Source organism: Apteryx mantelli, chromosome 17, assembly GCF_036417845.1.
Source record: "Apteryx mantelli isolate bAptMan1 chromosome 17, bAptMan1.hap1, whole genome shotgun sequence".
In the NCBI taxonomy this organism is placed as follows: domain Eukaryota; kingdom Metazoa; phylum Chordata; class Aves; order Apterygiformes; family Apterygidae; genus Apteryx; species Apteryx mantelli.
This window is the reverse complement of record NC_089994.1, coordinates 6,741,234-6,758,294: the sequence shown is the minus strand read 5'-3', so window position 1 is coordinate 6,758,294 and position 17,061 is coordinate 6,741,234. Positions and strand designations below refer to the sequence as shown.

The window sequence follows — 17,061 nt, the reverse complement described above, 5'->3', positions numbered from 1 at the left end:
CTGAGTCAGAACTGGAGTAGTGTAGACAAATTCTAATTTGAAAGGCCAGTTTAGGTATACTGTGTGCAATGCACTGGTCTCTTACTTTTGAAGACCAGGGCTCAGATCTTTTCAGCTCACTAGTAAAATATATGTTGGACTCAGTTTAGTCTCCCAGTATACTGTTTTAATTGCAAAATTACTTTCCCATTCAGTTATTCACAGTAAATAGGTTGAACAGTAAGGGTTCACAACAGAAATAAAAAACCTTAGCAATGTAAGCTGAAGGAATTACATAATATCTAATGTTGGTAGTTGTGATCAGTCTGTCACTTAAGAAGGCACTGTACGAACGGTATGGAAAATCCTTTGTTCTAGACGATACACTTCTCTTTTGGGGTCTTTTAGCAGAAAAGAAAGGGCTTGTCATAGTAATACAGTGAGAGAGCTTTTTCAAACTTGGCTCCCCACTAAAGAGGGCTTTTTTCAGGATTAGCGATCTGGAGTATGTATAGGGAGGCCTAACTATATAGAAATGATACTTCTAATATTCCAAAAAGTCATGTTTTACTTTTTTTCCGCCTCTTTTCATTAATTCTAAGAAATTATTTATCGGTAAATCTAGTGTTTTAGCAACATTATTTTGCGAGCCCTTTTCTGGCATTTGAGCTGAATTTGGGGCTAGAGTTTACCTTCAGTACATAGAGACAACTAGAAACTTCTGGTACAGAAGACAAACATGTAGTTCTCTTGCATTTCCAAGTATTTGTCAAACAGGAATGAATCATCTAACAGAAGTTAAAATTTGGGTTCCCATGGTAGTTGTAGGTTGTCTTAATTTTAGACTGTTAGACCAAAGTTCTGTAGCAGTTTTATTCAGGATATTGAACATCTTGAGGTTATGAACTTTTCATGCTGCAAATTTTTGTGTGTGTTTTTCTTATAATACTTTTTTTTCTCCTTTGGACCTAGGCTGTGAAAGCTAGCTCTGAAGCAACTGAACTTCTTCAGAATATCCGTCAAGCAAAGGAAAGAGCTGAGAAAGAGTTGGAGAAACTGCAGAATCGGGAAGATTCTAATGAAAGCATGAAGAAGAAATTGCTTGAAGCAGAGGTGAGTGGAGAATGTCTGTCTAGAGTAAATTAGTTATGGGGATGTGTTTAGTTTTAGGAACCCTCAGCTGGATGACTGTGAATAGCTTGTATTCCTGTAGTAACGCTTTGTAGGAAAGTGATGTTAGACATTAATCCATTTTTAATTAAAAAATATATTTCTGTGAAGAAAACTCAGAGAGGCTGATTTTATTTTCAGTGAGGACTCACTATGGACATGTGGTTAGGATAAGGGATTTGATGCATGAGGAGGATTTCAGATTTAAAAGACAACCACATACTGATTGCTTCAGCTGACTTTTTCCAGAGACTACTTATTGCTGTGTGATAATCCAAAGTTGGTTAGCCTAAATGGTAATTAATAATTGCTCTGCAGGAACGGCGCCATTCTCTGGAGAATCAAGTGAAGAGGTTAGAGACTGTGGAACGAAGAGAAAACCGTCTTAAGGAAGATATTCAGACTAAATCTCAACAGATTCAACAGATGGCAGAAAAAATTCTGGTGAGCAGAGGTGAAAATGAAAGATAAAGGGTAAGAGTTTGTAAGAAAGGGGTAGGAAAGGAACAGAAGACATAGAATTGCATAGAATAAGGTGGAAATTGTTAGATAAAGGGATTGGTTTCATGTACCACTCATACTGGAAATAACTTGAGTGCTCAAGGTACAGTGCTCCTGTACCTGTAATCTTAAGACTACTTTAAAATTCTAGTTGCCTCAGTGGGAGCGCTTTTAAGTCAACTTAGTAATATTTAAATTAATTACCTAATGTTTGTTTCAGACATAAAACATTTTCAGTACAAGGTTCTGCAACAATAAAAGCATCGATATCTAGCTTTTAAACTAAATTGCAAAGGAATTTAGAGGTCGGATCTACTTGAAATGCTTACATTTTGTAGCAGAGTGAAATTAGTCATCTAAACTGTTCTTCTCCAAAGATAATATTTGTCAGAGATCCATTTTCACCCACATACCTTCTCTGTTGGCAATTTCTTGTTTCTCTCCTTGTTAAACCTATTAAGTCTTTATAGTTAGTTGGTACTTTAGTCTACAGTGAACTAAGCAGAGGGTGCTTCTAACACTTTTACTTCCCTGGGACAGGAAGTATGATCTTACAGTGGAGTAATTAAATTAATTTGTGTTTCTCATGAATTCTCTGTGTTCCTAATGCCCTTTCAGTAATGGACTTTTCTGCATTACAGCTGCAAAGGTGTCAGTTCACAGGGGAAAGGGATCTTTTTAATTTTATTATATTGCCATTCTCCAGTCCTGGGTCATGAAAGCCAATATATTTGTCTTCTGGGCAGTACACCTCTAAAGAGGCTGCTCAAGAATATGAATTATAGATTTGTATTATGTTGTTCTATTGCATCAGCAATGTTTTGTTAGAATACTTTTGACAGTTTCTTAAAGTGGACACATAAAAAAGTGTAGAAAGAAAAAAAGTGTTCACTGAAGTTGTGAAGACATGGCAGACCTGATAACATATTGTGCAAACTTAATTTTCGTAGCCAAAGTGAAGGAAGATCAGTTAATGTTTAACAGAAGGAGCATTATGGATTTTATCTACTCTATTGGTTTTTGGATGTAAGGTTCAATAAAGTTAGATAAAACTGTAGCCCTAAAAAGGAATAGATATTTGTCACTTTTTCTCTTTGCTTTGTTTCTTTAATGGCTGCTACCAGGACAGCTAATGTTTTGAACATGTTGGAATATATGATAAGGTCAAAAAGATGGTTCTTTTTATTGATAGGAATCCTGAGTATAGACAAACCTGAGGAAGGCCTAATGGGAATGTGTAAATAATTGTATTCAGAATCAGCAGATGACCCGTATTTGTTCTGAGTAACAGCTGCATATGTAGACTTTAGGATCAGAACATTGGAGCACTGTCTCAAAAAAGGTAGAATTAGTCTTTCATAGTGTTCTCTCCTTCAAACTGTTTTGATAACATGAATGCATGGTAAGCGGGAGACTATGGCTTTGCTGGGCACAGAGCCAACTTTATATTTAGAAATAGTGTAAAACTTTGAATTGTTTCGTAAGCCTCTTGTGTATATTTGGGCATTGTAGCTCAGCTTTGATTACATTCTCGGTGGAGGAAAAACTGGAAGGGAATGCAGAAATACCTACTAATTGTTTTACTCCATGGGACATGTTTTGCAGTTTTTATAGATAATTTCCAGAGAGTTCTGGCAGGATATTGGGGAAACACAAAGGTATTTTATAGAAGAGGGCAAACAGGAATTGAAGAAATAATCCTACAGGGTCTTTCCTAGTCCCCTGCAGCTCTGATTTGGAGAGCATGGAGTAATGGTTTACTTTTAAAAATTTTTTTTCTCCACTTCTACTCCTCTTCTTTCCCTCAAACTGATCTCTTTAAATACTTGACTTTTCCTGGTATAGAAAGGACAGAAAGGACAGCAAATAAAATGAATGAAAATAGGCTAGCTGAGAGCTTTTTGTGTAAACATCTCTCAGGAATAGCAATACCCTTCTTCTAGGAGGGATTTTTTTGGTGATAGTATATAAGATTGTGATGTATGATGCCTGAATTGCTTTTGAGAGATCACTTAATTCTGAAGCATGATGCTGTTTGGATTTGATCTTTGTTATTTCTATAAGAAGTCTCATAAGGCCCTGGAGGAGGTGGGGAAGAAGGAATGAAAGCATAGGAGCGAAGATATCCTGTTTTTTTTTTTATGTTTTTGATGAAAAAGCTGAAAGCAGATATAGGACTTGTAAGAGAAGAAACATTTGAGAGATCTAGCAGTACCTGAGAAGACCTGCTGATCTGCCTGTAGAGAACTGAATAAAAGCTAAGAAACAAGTTAGAGAAGTTACTTATTACTGCTTGAAAGTGTAGATCATTACTATGATGGTAACAATGACTGAAAGTTAGAGCTATATAGAGAATAGTAAACGAGAACTGGAATGGTAAAAGATTACCTTTTTAAGCCCACACGGGCTTTAAAGTGCCACTTCAGACACTGGTGAAGCTTCTTCTGCAATATGAGCAGCCTGATGCTGGTAGCATTGAAGCTGCTGTGCTGATCTGGTTGTCTGATTCATTGCCAGGACCTAAAACGTGTGGGCTTTCGGGGGAGGTAAATTGTCCCTCTCGTTGCTGGGAGACATATTTCAATTGCAAAAAGCAGTAATCTCCATTCCATGCAGAAGTGCCGGGTAATAGGCATTGTGGATGACCTACTTCTGGTGAACTTCCTATTTGATTTTTACCTCTGGAAAAAGAGATTTATTGCAATTACTGGAGCAAAGAAGTCTTTGTATGTTTTCAAGATGAGGAAGGTCAGAAAAGAGGGTAGGAAGTGTGCTGAAGTAGAAATATCAGGAAATTTTCCTTCACTGTGCAGTTATAAAGGCAGGCAGGAGACCTGGAGGCATCCCAAAACTTGAACTTATCTATGCAATAGTCAACCTGCTGGTAGTGAACTATAGATCTGGACCTGCCTGTTGTTCTAAAGAAATTGTTGCAATGGCAAATATGGCAATGAATGAGCATAAAGTTCTAAACTCAACTCTTGAGAGGTGTCCTCTTGAAAGATGTTTAGAGATATATTCTCAGTAATATATTCAGACAACAGAATGTTCCTCTTACCAAAATAGCTAACTTCTGAAGTGCAGAATTATTTAAGTCCTTACTGTGCTCAGCTCAAACTATCCATGTGAGATAAAGTGAATAAAAATATTCTGGTACCATCTACCATATATATTGCATCCTGTACTTTTCACTTTCAAAGCAATTTATTAATGGTTATCCTGACAGCATTCCTCTGAGGAATACAGCAAAGTAAATACTATTCCCATTCTGTGAATGTAGAATGAAAAGCGTAGATAGCAAAACCCGCTTTATTGAGACCTTCTGTGAGAGAGCTTGTTAAAAATATGTCTGAACTTCCTGCAATGCCAATGCAGCCATGAAGTGTTTATAACTGCTTGTTGTCACAAAACATCCTTGGCCCATCTTTGGGAATACTTTATTGGAAAAGAGACGTTCTTACTTGGAGGTGTATATTGCCAAAACCAAAGATTTCTGTCTCTGCAGTTGTAGAGTAGATTGGTCTGCAGCAACATGCAAAGCTTAAAATTGATAATGTGCTGCTTTCATAATACTTTTTCATAATGACAGCTATGGTCTAGAGATTTTATAGTACGAAGTCTTAAAATATGAGAATGAATGAACATTTGATACACGTACAATACACATACAGAGAACTGACTGTTTACTTGTGTGTCTGAATATGAATCCCTGCTGTCTTTAGGAGCTGGAAGAAAAGCATCGTGAGGCTCAGATCGCAGCACAACATCTGGAGTTGCAGCTGAAACAGAAGGAACAATTCTATGAGGAAAAACTCAAAGTAAAAATATCTTTTTATCATTTACATACAAATTCTTATAGGTAGAATGGGTTCAGGGAGAAACAGTTGCCTTTAGGCTCCATTTGCTTTGTCTTGTGAGTTGCCTTCTTGCTTCACCACTGCTGAAGTGTTATTCAGAGAGCTTAGTGAAATCTGAATAAGTTTTCCTTCTAATCTGTGCCATTGTACCTTATCTGTTGTTTAACACTGTATTAAAGCACGTGGCATTGGAAGTCAGAACTATAGGAATCCAGCTGTTAATTGTAACTTGACCACTGTTAACTAAATAATTCCTACTTAATGCTGTTGGATTTCACATCTTGAAAAGGCTTTCAGTTCCTACCATTGATCTTCTAATTTATTTAAGAGAATTCACACAGCTTACCCGGAAGTTTTAAATTCAGCAAATACTACAGCATTTCTGAAATTTCATCCTCTTGGAGCTGTAACATCTGCCAAGAAGCCACATAAAACACCCACTCTGTTTTTGTCTTTTCCAGGGTAGCATAAGACTTTAATAAACAGTTAGAAGTAGAATTATAGACACCATCTAAAATTTGGAAGAGCAAGCTGGGAAATGGGAGTATGTGCTCTACTTAAGGATTTTTCTAAAGAACCTACAATAGTCAGCCAGTGCATTTTGTAAAGGTCTTTGTTTCTAGTAAATATGATCTGTTTCCAGCTCTCTTTGTCTATTATGTTTACTTAGGGCTATACCTCTACATTTCACTGTAAATTTAAGAGGATGTAGTATTTAAGAGAAGAAAAGAAATTTCTGTGAGAGAAACATGAAGGAAAAATAGAAGAGGGTTTCCTGGCAGATTTTAGCATGTGATAGTATTCAAGAATGAGAGGAGAATGACAGAAAACAGGAAGCTCAGAGGTAGATGTTGGGAAAGGAAAAATGCTGACATAAAAACTGGAAAGAGGATAGGGACCAGGAAAGGAATTAGAAGAAAAACAGAACCCATGTGTAATGGGGACATATGATAGAGGTTTTGTAGGAGAAATCAGGAAGCCAGATGAAAGGGATACAGGATATGGGATGGATATCACTGGAACAGTAAAAGGTATCCTGTGGTGTCCAGGCTTTTCTGTTGCATTAGTCTGGGATGTTTCTTGGACAGTTTATAGGGCCTAAAAAAAAATAATCAACAATGGCTTCTGTCTTCATAAAATTCCATCATTAAATTCAGTCTTCAGGGTGACTGAGAAACATTCTTTTTTGAGTTTGATGTTCCAGGTATTTCGTGCCATTGCATGTTGGCTCTACTTTTGCTTGAGATATGATCAATTGCTTAATACACTCCTATTTTTCTTGATGATTTTCTTTTTGTTTGCCCTTTGCTCAATAAAACAAAGATAAATTAAACAAAAGAAATGTCTTTATATAGGTGCTGGAAAATCAGATGAAGAAAGATCTTGCTGATAAGGAAGCACTTGAGAATATGCTGAGAAGACATGAAGAAGAAGCACGTGAAAAATGTAAAGTCCTGGCTGAACAGAAGGCGGTATGTGTAGCTGAACTGGAAATCAAAGCATTTTAAGAGCAGCTTTTGAGACTTTGATTTTGAGCAAGATAGTCATCTTTGAGGTTTTGCATTGCTGCTGAGTTGTGTTGAAGGAAATCTACTGATTAATAATAATTTTAAAAGGCTTTTTTAAATTTAAGATATCTTCAAGAACATTTCCTTAAAAGTAGCCAGATAGCTTGTTGTGTACCAGTCATGTAGTGCACAGGTAATATAATAGCTGCTTGCCTCAGTATTAAAGCAGTAGAAGAACAGTTGTAAATGGTTCTGATATTTGCATCTGTGGTGCTCCTTTGTTTCACCGTTTGATGTTTATTCTTTTATTTGTTTCTGCACAAGGTTTTGGAGACTTTTTTTTTTAAACATTGCCTTTAAAATCACTTTGGTTGTGCAATCTCAAAGGCACACTGCTCTGTTTCAGATGATCAATGCCATGGATTCAAAGATTAGGTCACTGGAGCAGAGAATAGTGGAACTGTCTGAAGCCAATAAGCTGGCAGCAAATAGCAGCCTTTTTACCCAGAGGAACATGTAAGTATAGCAACTGCTAGCCAACTGGTCACTACTGAACAGCTCTCAGGAAAATTTATTATCTAAACCTAAAACCAGTTCTTTTCTGCAGGTCTGCTGTGCTCCTCCCTTGTTTTTATCATCTGTGATGCAAAAATGTGCTCATTCTTCAAATAGTTGTAGTTCAATGCTTATTGTGTGTTTTCTCAAACATGACTAGTAAAATTTGGTTGTATTGCTATGTTTATTTTGGAGCCTTTCCTGAGGCTGGTTCTTTATGCAACTTTACCAAATGTGTTAAATGAATCCTAATAATTTTAAAGTCTGAGATACCTCTGGAGGGACATATATTCCTTTTCAGAACATATGTATTGCTAATAGATTTGTATTTCCCTTGGTTCCTATGACAGCTACTTGATGTTGAAATGGAAAACTTTAAATACTTTTCCTTCACAAATTTTCCTTCCTATCCTATCAGTGACAAGACAAGTGAGAAAACTGGATTTTAAGCCAAGAGTTTTCCTGCAAGTTTTTGAGATGCTCATTGCAAGTGTGAGACAGTTGCTTCCTGAAATGGGCATAAGTGAAATGAAGTAGAAGATATCCCAGCTTCATCTTCGGAATTCTGCTTCAATTCTTGTTTTCTTCCTAATCCGGATAGCACTTTCATATATTTCTACTGACTTCTCCATTTCAGCCTCTCTTTAGTTCTCCTTATCAATGACCAGTGTAATAGTCAGTTCAGTGTTTTGGGAATCCTACTGGCCAAGATCTAACATGATCCTGAATCACTGTGCAATCAGCAACTATTTTGCTGGTGAATTATTTTTGTTTTTTAAACACAGAGCAAACCTTGGACCTTTTGATCTTCTGTATCAGATCTTTCCGAGTGCCTGCTTTGTATTTTAACTAAGATTCCTTATCTTTATAGAGCTGTTTTTCGTTCCTAAATGACTTAAAGACATCCTACTTCAAGTATAGGAAAGAGCACAGATTGTTTGATGTGCAAGATAGGGCTAATGTAGCATATGCTGTTACTGAGTTAAAAGATTCATTGAGTTTGGCTGTCTGCAGAAATGCTTTTGGTGTCTGTCAGCTGCTGGATGCAATGTTAGATAGTGTCTCTGTGGGCAGTGCTTGGACAGATCCACCTGTAATATTGAACGGAGTCAAGCAAGGATGAATTTTGATAAAGAATTGCTTTGTTTTGTTTTGTTTTTCTTTTCAGTGCTGATTATGCCTCCAGCTATGTAATGGCACTAATTTTTGTTATATTTCAAATATCTGGCGAGTTTTTTTAACCTGAGCAGCCAAAAATATTCACAGAAATAGCTGAGAAAGCTAATTACTGAGTTGCTTTATACTCTGGTTGTGTATACTCCAGATGACCTCCAGTTAATCACCCAGGAAATTTGTTGTGGAAGCAAAAGCCATAACTTGCCATCAGGCTGAAGAAAACAGTAGTAGTCTCTCAACTTGTCCCTGGGAAACATATGTAAGGCCTAGTGTCGCAGTATTGGTGCTGAACTGAGTGTAAAACCTCAGCTCTGCTGGAATTTTGTCAGATGCTATTCACTGAAGAAGTAAACGCTTACAAGAACTAGAAATGAACATTCTCCAGATAGCTGCGGTAAACTTCAGTACAGTTTTTTCATGACATAAAATTCCATGTTCTTTGTCCTGTTTCTTTTATTTCTCAGACTGTGAAAAAAGCAACGTTTGACAGTGTGAGAGAACTGGGAAAAATGTAATAAAGGCAGCGATAAACTCAGATAGATAGTAGGTAGTGAAATACAGTGCTACCCATTAATACCTAAGGAAACTAATGATTACCAGATTCCTGAGCAGATAGCCCAGTAAACTGTAGGAAGAGAAATAACACCATTTGACAGTTCTGGCTGCCAATAATCTGTTGAGGTAAATTTAAAAAAAAGAGAAAGGGTGTTTCTGTTTGCGATGCACAGAAATGTGAGTCAGAAGAATTAGGTTCTATTTCTAGTTTTGTTAAGTCTTCCTATTTGTTAAGTCTTCCTATCTTGGGCAACCCACATAATTTTTCTGGGATAGGATTAATAACAGCTTATCTCACAGTGAGCTTCTTAAAATGTTGGTTCATTAATATACGTAGAGCTTTGTGAGGTTCCTAAGTGGAAAGCACTATATGAGGCAGAATTTTCAAATGAATGATAAAATGATTCTAGGAATTGTAAATAATGTAGAAAGAGGGTTTTTTTAATGTGTTGTTTTAATGGAAGTATCAATTTCAAATTCTTATGATAATAACTAATTCTTGCCTTTAGCAGGTGTTACCAGCTCTCAAAATTCTTATGAGCACAAGTAACTATTTTTTCACTTTATAAATTAAGACTTTGATCAGAGACAACAAAACTTTGCTTCGGTGTAGACAGAGTTAAAAACTTGTCCTAGATCCATTACAACTTATTAAAAAAAAATAAAATCCCTAAACCTTAGAGTTGCTCTCATCTCATGGAAATATATTGTGTGAAAGCAACTATTCTTAGCATTTTTTTTCCTATATGGAAATACATATAACAAGTCATTGGTGAAATGAACAGAATGAACTGTAGCTTGGACAGTGCTGTAGATTACCATTTAGAGAATTCATTTTTCTGTGCAACTTGCAAATATATGAAATTTCAGTGTTCTGGGCATGTATATTGGTGAATCCACTAGTATATGAATCTTTTGCAGACAGCAATAAAGAGTTGGGTTTTTTTTTTTTTCCTCCTTTACCAGCAAGTAGAATTTGGGCTATGAAGAGCTAACTCGGGTCTAACTGTTTTACTTAACAGGAAACTTGTAGTGTATTGTTTCCTACTTAACCCCAGTGAAAGGGCACACTCTAAGGACATTTGGAGTTTGTTTCTTATGTTTTTCTTCTATCAGGAAAGCCCAAGAAGAAATGATTTCAGAGCTCAGGCAACAGAAGTTCTACTTGGAAACACAAGCTGGGAAGTTAGAGGCCCAGAATCGAAAATTAGAAGAACAGTTGGAAAAAATGAGTCACCAAGACCACACTGACAAGAACCGCCTGTTGGAGTTGGAGACTAGGCTACGAGAGGTGAAAACTTGGGTTTAATCCCTCCAGACAAACTTACTCAAAATGTGGTACATTCAAGTATTATAGTGAGAACTAGAATTAAGTTGTCCTAGTTCTATGTGCTTTAAATAATGGTATTTTAAGGTGTATTACTTTATTTTGGCCTAGTGATGCTTTATTTTTCCCAGGAGTTAAAAAAAAGATTGCTCATTGGAAGGAGCTAAGAGTAAGTAGTCAGGGTTTGTCTTTCTTAGACCTAACAAAATCTTAACTTTCAGATTATTTAGCTTTCTTAGAATTGCATTTACTATTTTTTGTACAGTATCCTTATAATATTGTCCAGCTAGAATGGTTGTGGGAAAAAAGCTTAGTTAGGTACAATGACCAGCTTAACTGCAGACTTAAAGATTCAGTTTATATTTTATTGTAGAACAGAAACCAAAGGACACAACAAAAATGCTTTAAGAAAATAGGAAACATGCTGCTTTGTGGATGATTTTCAGAAGTTTTCTGGAAACCTAACAGTAATAGAAAATATGCATTTTGAAAGATTTGTGAGCTGTGGTTCATTCTTTGTTTTTAGTTTTGTGTCAACTAGTTTGGATCCACTTCAAATCTTCTTTTACCTTCTCTAGTCTCACTCCACTGGTTTTGAGCTAAGACTGAAATCTTATCTTTAGCTAAGGGGGTTGGATGACCAACATACGTCCGTATTTGACCAGAAGTTGTTTGGGACCAGTATAAGGTTTCTGGCAGACTTGTCCCGCATCTGCAACACAACAGACAGATTCACATGCAATAGCAGACAACTCGAGGAAAGTGCTAAGGTTTGCAATTGATTTTGAGCACTGAGATCTGTTGTGCTGCTTGTTCAGTTCTTATCCATTTCTGGAAGTGACATGTTTATCCCTGAACATGGTGATATTTGCCTCAAAAAGATCTTCAAAAGAAGCCATTCAAGTAAACCTAGAGCCAGGAGATCTGGTCGGTATATTTAAAAAGAATTTGAAGGGAAAATGAAGTATGAAAGTAAATTGCAAAATGTATATGATGTTTACATAGATATAAAGATTGATATTGATCTTTATTCATAAAGATTCTCAGATACAGTGATTTAAATTTTAGTTAGGGAAGATCACCACAAACTACTTAAACTTGCATTCTTTTGTATTAACATTTGATATGTAATATTTGTGTCATACCTGGAACTAGTCTTGTACCCTTCTTTTTATTTCAAAATGCCATATTTCTTTTGGCCTTTTTCAAAGCAAACCAATAGTTTTTAGGCAGTAGACAAAGCTGCATCCTTGACTTCTTGGTGACTTAAACAATCTGTCAAGATGTGATTTTGGGGTAGACATTGCCATGTTATCCTAAAATAAGGTTTGAAATGAGATTACATTTCCTGTAATTTCTCAGTTTCTATATTAGTAGCTCATGTTTGGACGCTGCTTTTTCCTTCTTCAGGTTAGTCTAGAGCATGAAGAACAAAAGTTGGAACTGAAAAGGCAGTTGACAGAATTGCAGCTGACGCTCCAGGAGCGTGAATCTCAAATTACTGGGCTGCAGGCTGCACGGACAGCCCTGGAGAATCAGCTCCGTGAAGCCAAAACTGAACTAGAGGAGACTACAGCTGAAGCAGAGGAGGAGATTCAAGCTCTCACGGTGAGCCCTAAAATTGGTACTATGAGCCGTATCTACAGATTGGAATTATGTAGGTGCATGTTTCATAATAAGGTTAATATTGATTTATACTACTTAATTTTTAATTTTCAAAGCAGAACATGAATTGTGCCTTGTTACTGATAGAGGCGGGAATGACTAAAATGTCAAATTTCATCTTGTTACCTTTAACCATATGACTGCTTCCTAGTGGCGATTCATTTGTGCCAAAATTGATTGGTTCTTTGCAACAACATTATTACTTTGTGGTGGAGTGAAAGTTGCCTCTGTAATTGTTATTGTTAAGAATTTTACTCTCTGATTTCCTTATTTAAATAATCTCTCATGAGTTTGAAAGTACTTGGTGATCATAAATATTTTGGCGATTCCTTTCTGTCAATTTTCCTGCTTTATACTTATTTGAAAGAAACAAAATTCCTAGGAAAATAGTGTCGTTAACACCCTAATTTTATTATGGTGCTTATTTCATTAAAAATTGTCACGTGTGTATCTTGCAGTCTCTCGTTAGGTGTGTGAATGATATAAAAGAAAAAAGGTCAATTAAAACTCCCCCTTGTTTTTTCCTCTCAGTAAATGGAATGCTAAATTATATGCTGCTGGTTGCTGTCTCTTGAGTGCAAAAAGATACTTTCAAACTGCTTGATTCTAAGTAATATTTTCTTCATGACGGATTCCCAGGGCTGGGGGGGAGGGAGTAGGGAAGTATCTGACCTGCTACTTTGGCTGCCAGCTAACCGTCACTGAAGCAGCCGTCTCCAACGACCTCCCAATCCCGTCATGCTGAAGTGTTGAAAATAAGCATTCACTAGCTCCAGGGGCATTTGATGGAAAGAACCGTTGTTCTGAATATTTCTGCCAGTGCATCCCTTTTTAGAAGGGATGATGGGCTCAGCTGAAACAGGTGCTCGTATTGTACTGATGCTCTTGGACAGGCGGAAGGGAGAACCGTTCCCTTGGAGTTGTTCTAAAGCAGGTACCTGCTGGGAAAGTGCAGCAGCAACATCCATGCTTTAGAATAACTGAATAATATATGACATCAGTTTCTTTTGCTCAAAACTGAGGTCGTCCCCTCCCAGCTGAAAGCTTTGCATAACAACCAGTATCACTGCTAACGGGATGGTGATGTGCTTGATATCTTTACCTACACCACCAATGAAACAGATGAGTGTAAATGACCTGCGTTCACTCAGTTATTACTTCAATTTTTCTGGCAAAATGGTAGTGCTTTTGGACCAGCTCTTGTAGGAGTAAGATACAGCATCTCCAGATCATTTTAGTCTGGTTCAGTGGGCTCGGGGTATTTCTGTTTTGGAATTTTTTTTTATATACTTTTTTTATTTTTCATATTGCCTGTTGTGGTAAGATAACTTTTCAGCTCTCATATATGACGTCTGCTAAACAGTTTTTCCTGTTTAGTCTCTTGGCTATAAGGAAAATGTTCTGAATAAAGAAAGGTGGCTGGACGTGCTAGTGCACTAGCCTTTCATTTGTTAAGGGCTGAGATAGCATATGACATTAGACACTTGTTAAATCAGTTTGACAGTCTGAATGAATTTTGAGAGAGGCCATGAGGCTGAAACAAGAACTTTTGCTTTGTCATGCTTTGCTTGTAAATTAGGAAGTAAAATGGTGCATGCAATACTGCATTCTTTAAAATAAGCGTTTGCACTTTTCAACACTGGATGCTGTCTTCCAAAGAATTGATTATTCTGTTTCATTACTGATTCTTGGAGAGGTTCAGGATTAAATGGTACTTTACGGTAGGATTCAGGTAGATTGGCAGAGCTGTTTGGGGTAGCTTGCACAATATTTCATTGTAGTTTTTCTTTGCAAGCATTAAATTGTATGCAGTATTTATTTTACATGAAATGCAAATCTGGATATGGAAGTGAAAACAACTCAATTAATTTTAAAAGTCAAGAATGTACAAACTTAACATTGAATTGATATGTCTTCTGGTGACCATTTAAGATGGAACCTTTTACATAATTCAGTTTGTGAGTTTGTACATTGGTCTAAAGTAGTTCAGAATTGGGAGCATGAGTATATTTTGATTAAGTAGGATGTGACTTTTGCTAATCAGTTCTTTGCCACTACAGAGTGCTTTCATAGCCTGCAGCATCTGCCTTCCAAACTTTGCTTGCTGGTAGATTGTTCTGCAGTTTGTTTAGCAACAGCTGTTGGATTCTAATTCTAATGTATGAAAAATTGATGATTAACTTCTTACCTCCTTTAGGCACATAGAGATGAAATCCAGCGTAAATTTGAAGCCCTTCGTAATAGCTGCACAGTGAGTATTAAATACGGATCATTGAATTATTTTGAAATTAAGGATAAGAAAGCAAACAATTTACTCATTTACTCCTTGATGACACTAGATCCTAATGTAGACTTCTGGCTTCAAGGAGTTAGCAGGAGTTAGATTGATTGGATTTGATTCCTTCTAGGCTTCAGGTAAACCTCAATTTAGAGGTTTTATTCTGATTATGAAATTGACACTGTTCTTCTTTTTGGAGAAGAAAGTAAATTAAAATATCTCATTGCAGTGCAGCTAATAAGAATGGTGTAGCAGCTGCAAAAAATGGTTGTGGGTAAAGATTTTTTCTGCTCACAAGGAGAAGAAAAGATCTACCTGTCCAAATCCTGAGCTGCATTGTAGATCTAGGTCAGAGTGGAAGAGCGTTCATGCTCCTCTGGGTTTTAAGGAGGACTTTAACACTGTTTGAAGAGAAGAGAAATTTTATCGGTCAAATAATACATTGACATGTGGTCATCTGCTCAAGGAGCGGAGTGGACTTAGGATCTTAACTTGCACCTTCTGTTGCTTGAGATCTTTTGATATGTTTCTACATTCATTTCATTCATCTAGGATGGATGTCCAAGGGGTTGTCTGTCACTAGGGATTCTTGCCAGTTGACCCTATCTTCAAATTTATTTATGATGCTTGATGGAGAGCATCTGTCTTCCAGTGATGTGAATTATAGAAGTATTGAATAAGGGCCACAGTCCTCTGGATGAGCATTGGTTGCAGACCTCTCCAGACTTCTTCTACCCCACCCTGTAAGCAGGGCTTAACTGCTGGTTTTTCTCTCAGTCTTGGTTGTTTCCCGCTTCCAATAATTTCCTCAAAAATAATTTTCCATGCTGCAGGATTAGTGACAGGTACTAAACAGGTATCAAACATACAAGATTTCATCCTTCAAAAATATCTTTTCAGGATAGGAGTTGTTCTGTTTTCCTCACTTGCTCTTTAGCATTAAGCAAGGCAATTCTACTCTGCTCATAGAATACATTGATGTGAAGAAATGAGTAAGCAGAGCTTACCGAAGAGTGTCAACCTTCTGCTAAAAGAAATTCTGCAAAAGAAACTTTACTCTCTTCACTTATTCAGATGGATCCTCTAGCTCCATATGTGTTATCATGTATCCTACATCCACAGCTATCTTCTTTTCTTTCCTTTGTTTTCTCTTGCCCTGCATTCAGAATGACAGCTTTCTATGAAAAAGCTTATGTGATCTCCATGCAGGCAAAATCCAGCTGTGTGGGAAATCTATAGCTTCTTTTTACTTCGTGACAGGCTGCCTTTCAGAAGTTGTAATTCATTATCTGGTAGCTCCTTGGCTTTGTAAACATGGCCAAAAATCTCCAACAGTTAGGAGTGACCCGTAAGATTCTGAGAATGTTGGGAGCTTTGAAGGTTTTGCATAAAAGGATTTCTGAAATTGTTGTGCATTGTAGGCCCTTCAGTGGGATAAGTGGGTTCATGCATCAGACATCCTCATCAATAAGAAATTAATGATATGGTTCCTAAATGAATAATACATGTTCATCATACATTCTCTTTGCAGCCCAGGAGAATGCATGTATAATTTAATTGACCATGGATAGAAATTTTCTTCTTCTGTGCTATAAGTGATTCTGTCTGTCCATCCCTTTTACTGAGGAGCCCTGAAGCAATGACAGGACAATCTTGTATTGACAATGAGGGATCAGGGAATGTTTATTATGGTGCCTTGATTACATGTTTCTATTGAACACTAACCAGAATGATGCAGGCTTCACTTTCAGTGACCATGTGATGCTACTTGAAGGTGATTAGAACTTATGTTCATTTTAAAATGAGGTGACACTTCAGTGGAATAATTCTAATGTGCTCCTGTTTATGCAGTGTAATAAAGAGTGGGTTTATTCTCTGTAGCAAGTTTTCAAAATACAGCCTTTTTGAGATGAAACAAGCTCCTTGAACTGTTCTGGCAAACTTTGGTAGGGAATTAATTTTATTTAATATTATCGACCAGTTCAAAACAGCATGAGAATAATGAAGATAAAATTAGACAGAAATATTATTGAAACATTGAATTACTTCAGTACTTTTCTTAGCGTTCAAAAGATAGGTAAAAATATTTGTCTGTTTTCATTAATATTTCTTCTGGTTTGCTAGCTTCTCAAAGGTCACAGTTTCTGTATGTAGAGGAGTCACACTTCAAATGTGTGTCTAGTTTTCCTGTACCCTCATTGCCCTACTGTCCTTCCTTTTACTGAGGCCTCTGACCCAAGTAGACATTTATTATGTTCTGCTGTTTGTCTGTTTTAAATTTGTTGTATTTTGGTGTTCATACGTAGAGACCATTGTTATATAGTATATTGTAGGTCTTAATTTCTGCCTTGTTTGTGAATTCATATTCATTTGCTCTGATAGCTCCGAGTTGTGTCACCTTGTGACATCTTTCTTTTACTGGGAGTGAAAAAGAAAATTTTAGCTTCTGCTTTCTCTGGCTCTCAGCTGTGGAAGAAATTATGGGATACA

General features: G+C 36.8%; 1 protein-coding gene across 1 annotated transcript in view; it reads left to right on the top strand.

The window, feature by feature from the left end:
• CIT (citron rho-interacting serine/threonine kinase) overlaps positions 1 to 17,061 on the top strand; it is a 74,983-nt gene that overhangs the window by 30,336 nt on the left and 27,586 nt on the right. Inside the window, exons 17-24 of the mRNA XM_067306807.1 lie at positions 952 to 1,092; positions 1,468 to 1,593; positions 5,373 to 5,468; positions 6,863 to 6,979; positions 7,422 to 7,531; positions 10,418 to 10,592; positions 12,039 to 12,236; positions 14,491 to 14,544. Coding sequence (XP_067162908.1) covers positions 952 to 1,092; positions 1,468 to 1,593; positions 5,373 to 5,468; positions 6,863 to 6,979; positions 7,422 to 7,531; positions 10,418 to 10,592; positions 12,039 to 12,236; positions 14,491 to 14,544 — 1,017 coding nt within the window. The remainder of the gene's footprint in view (positions 1 to 951; positions 1,093 to 1,467; positions 1,594 to 5,372; positions 5,469 to 6,862; positions 6,980 to 7,421; positions 7,532 to 10,417; positions 10,593 to 12,038; positions 12,237 to 14,490; positions 14,545 to 17,061) is intronic.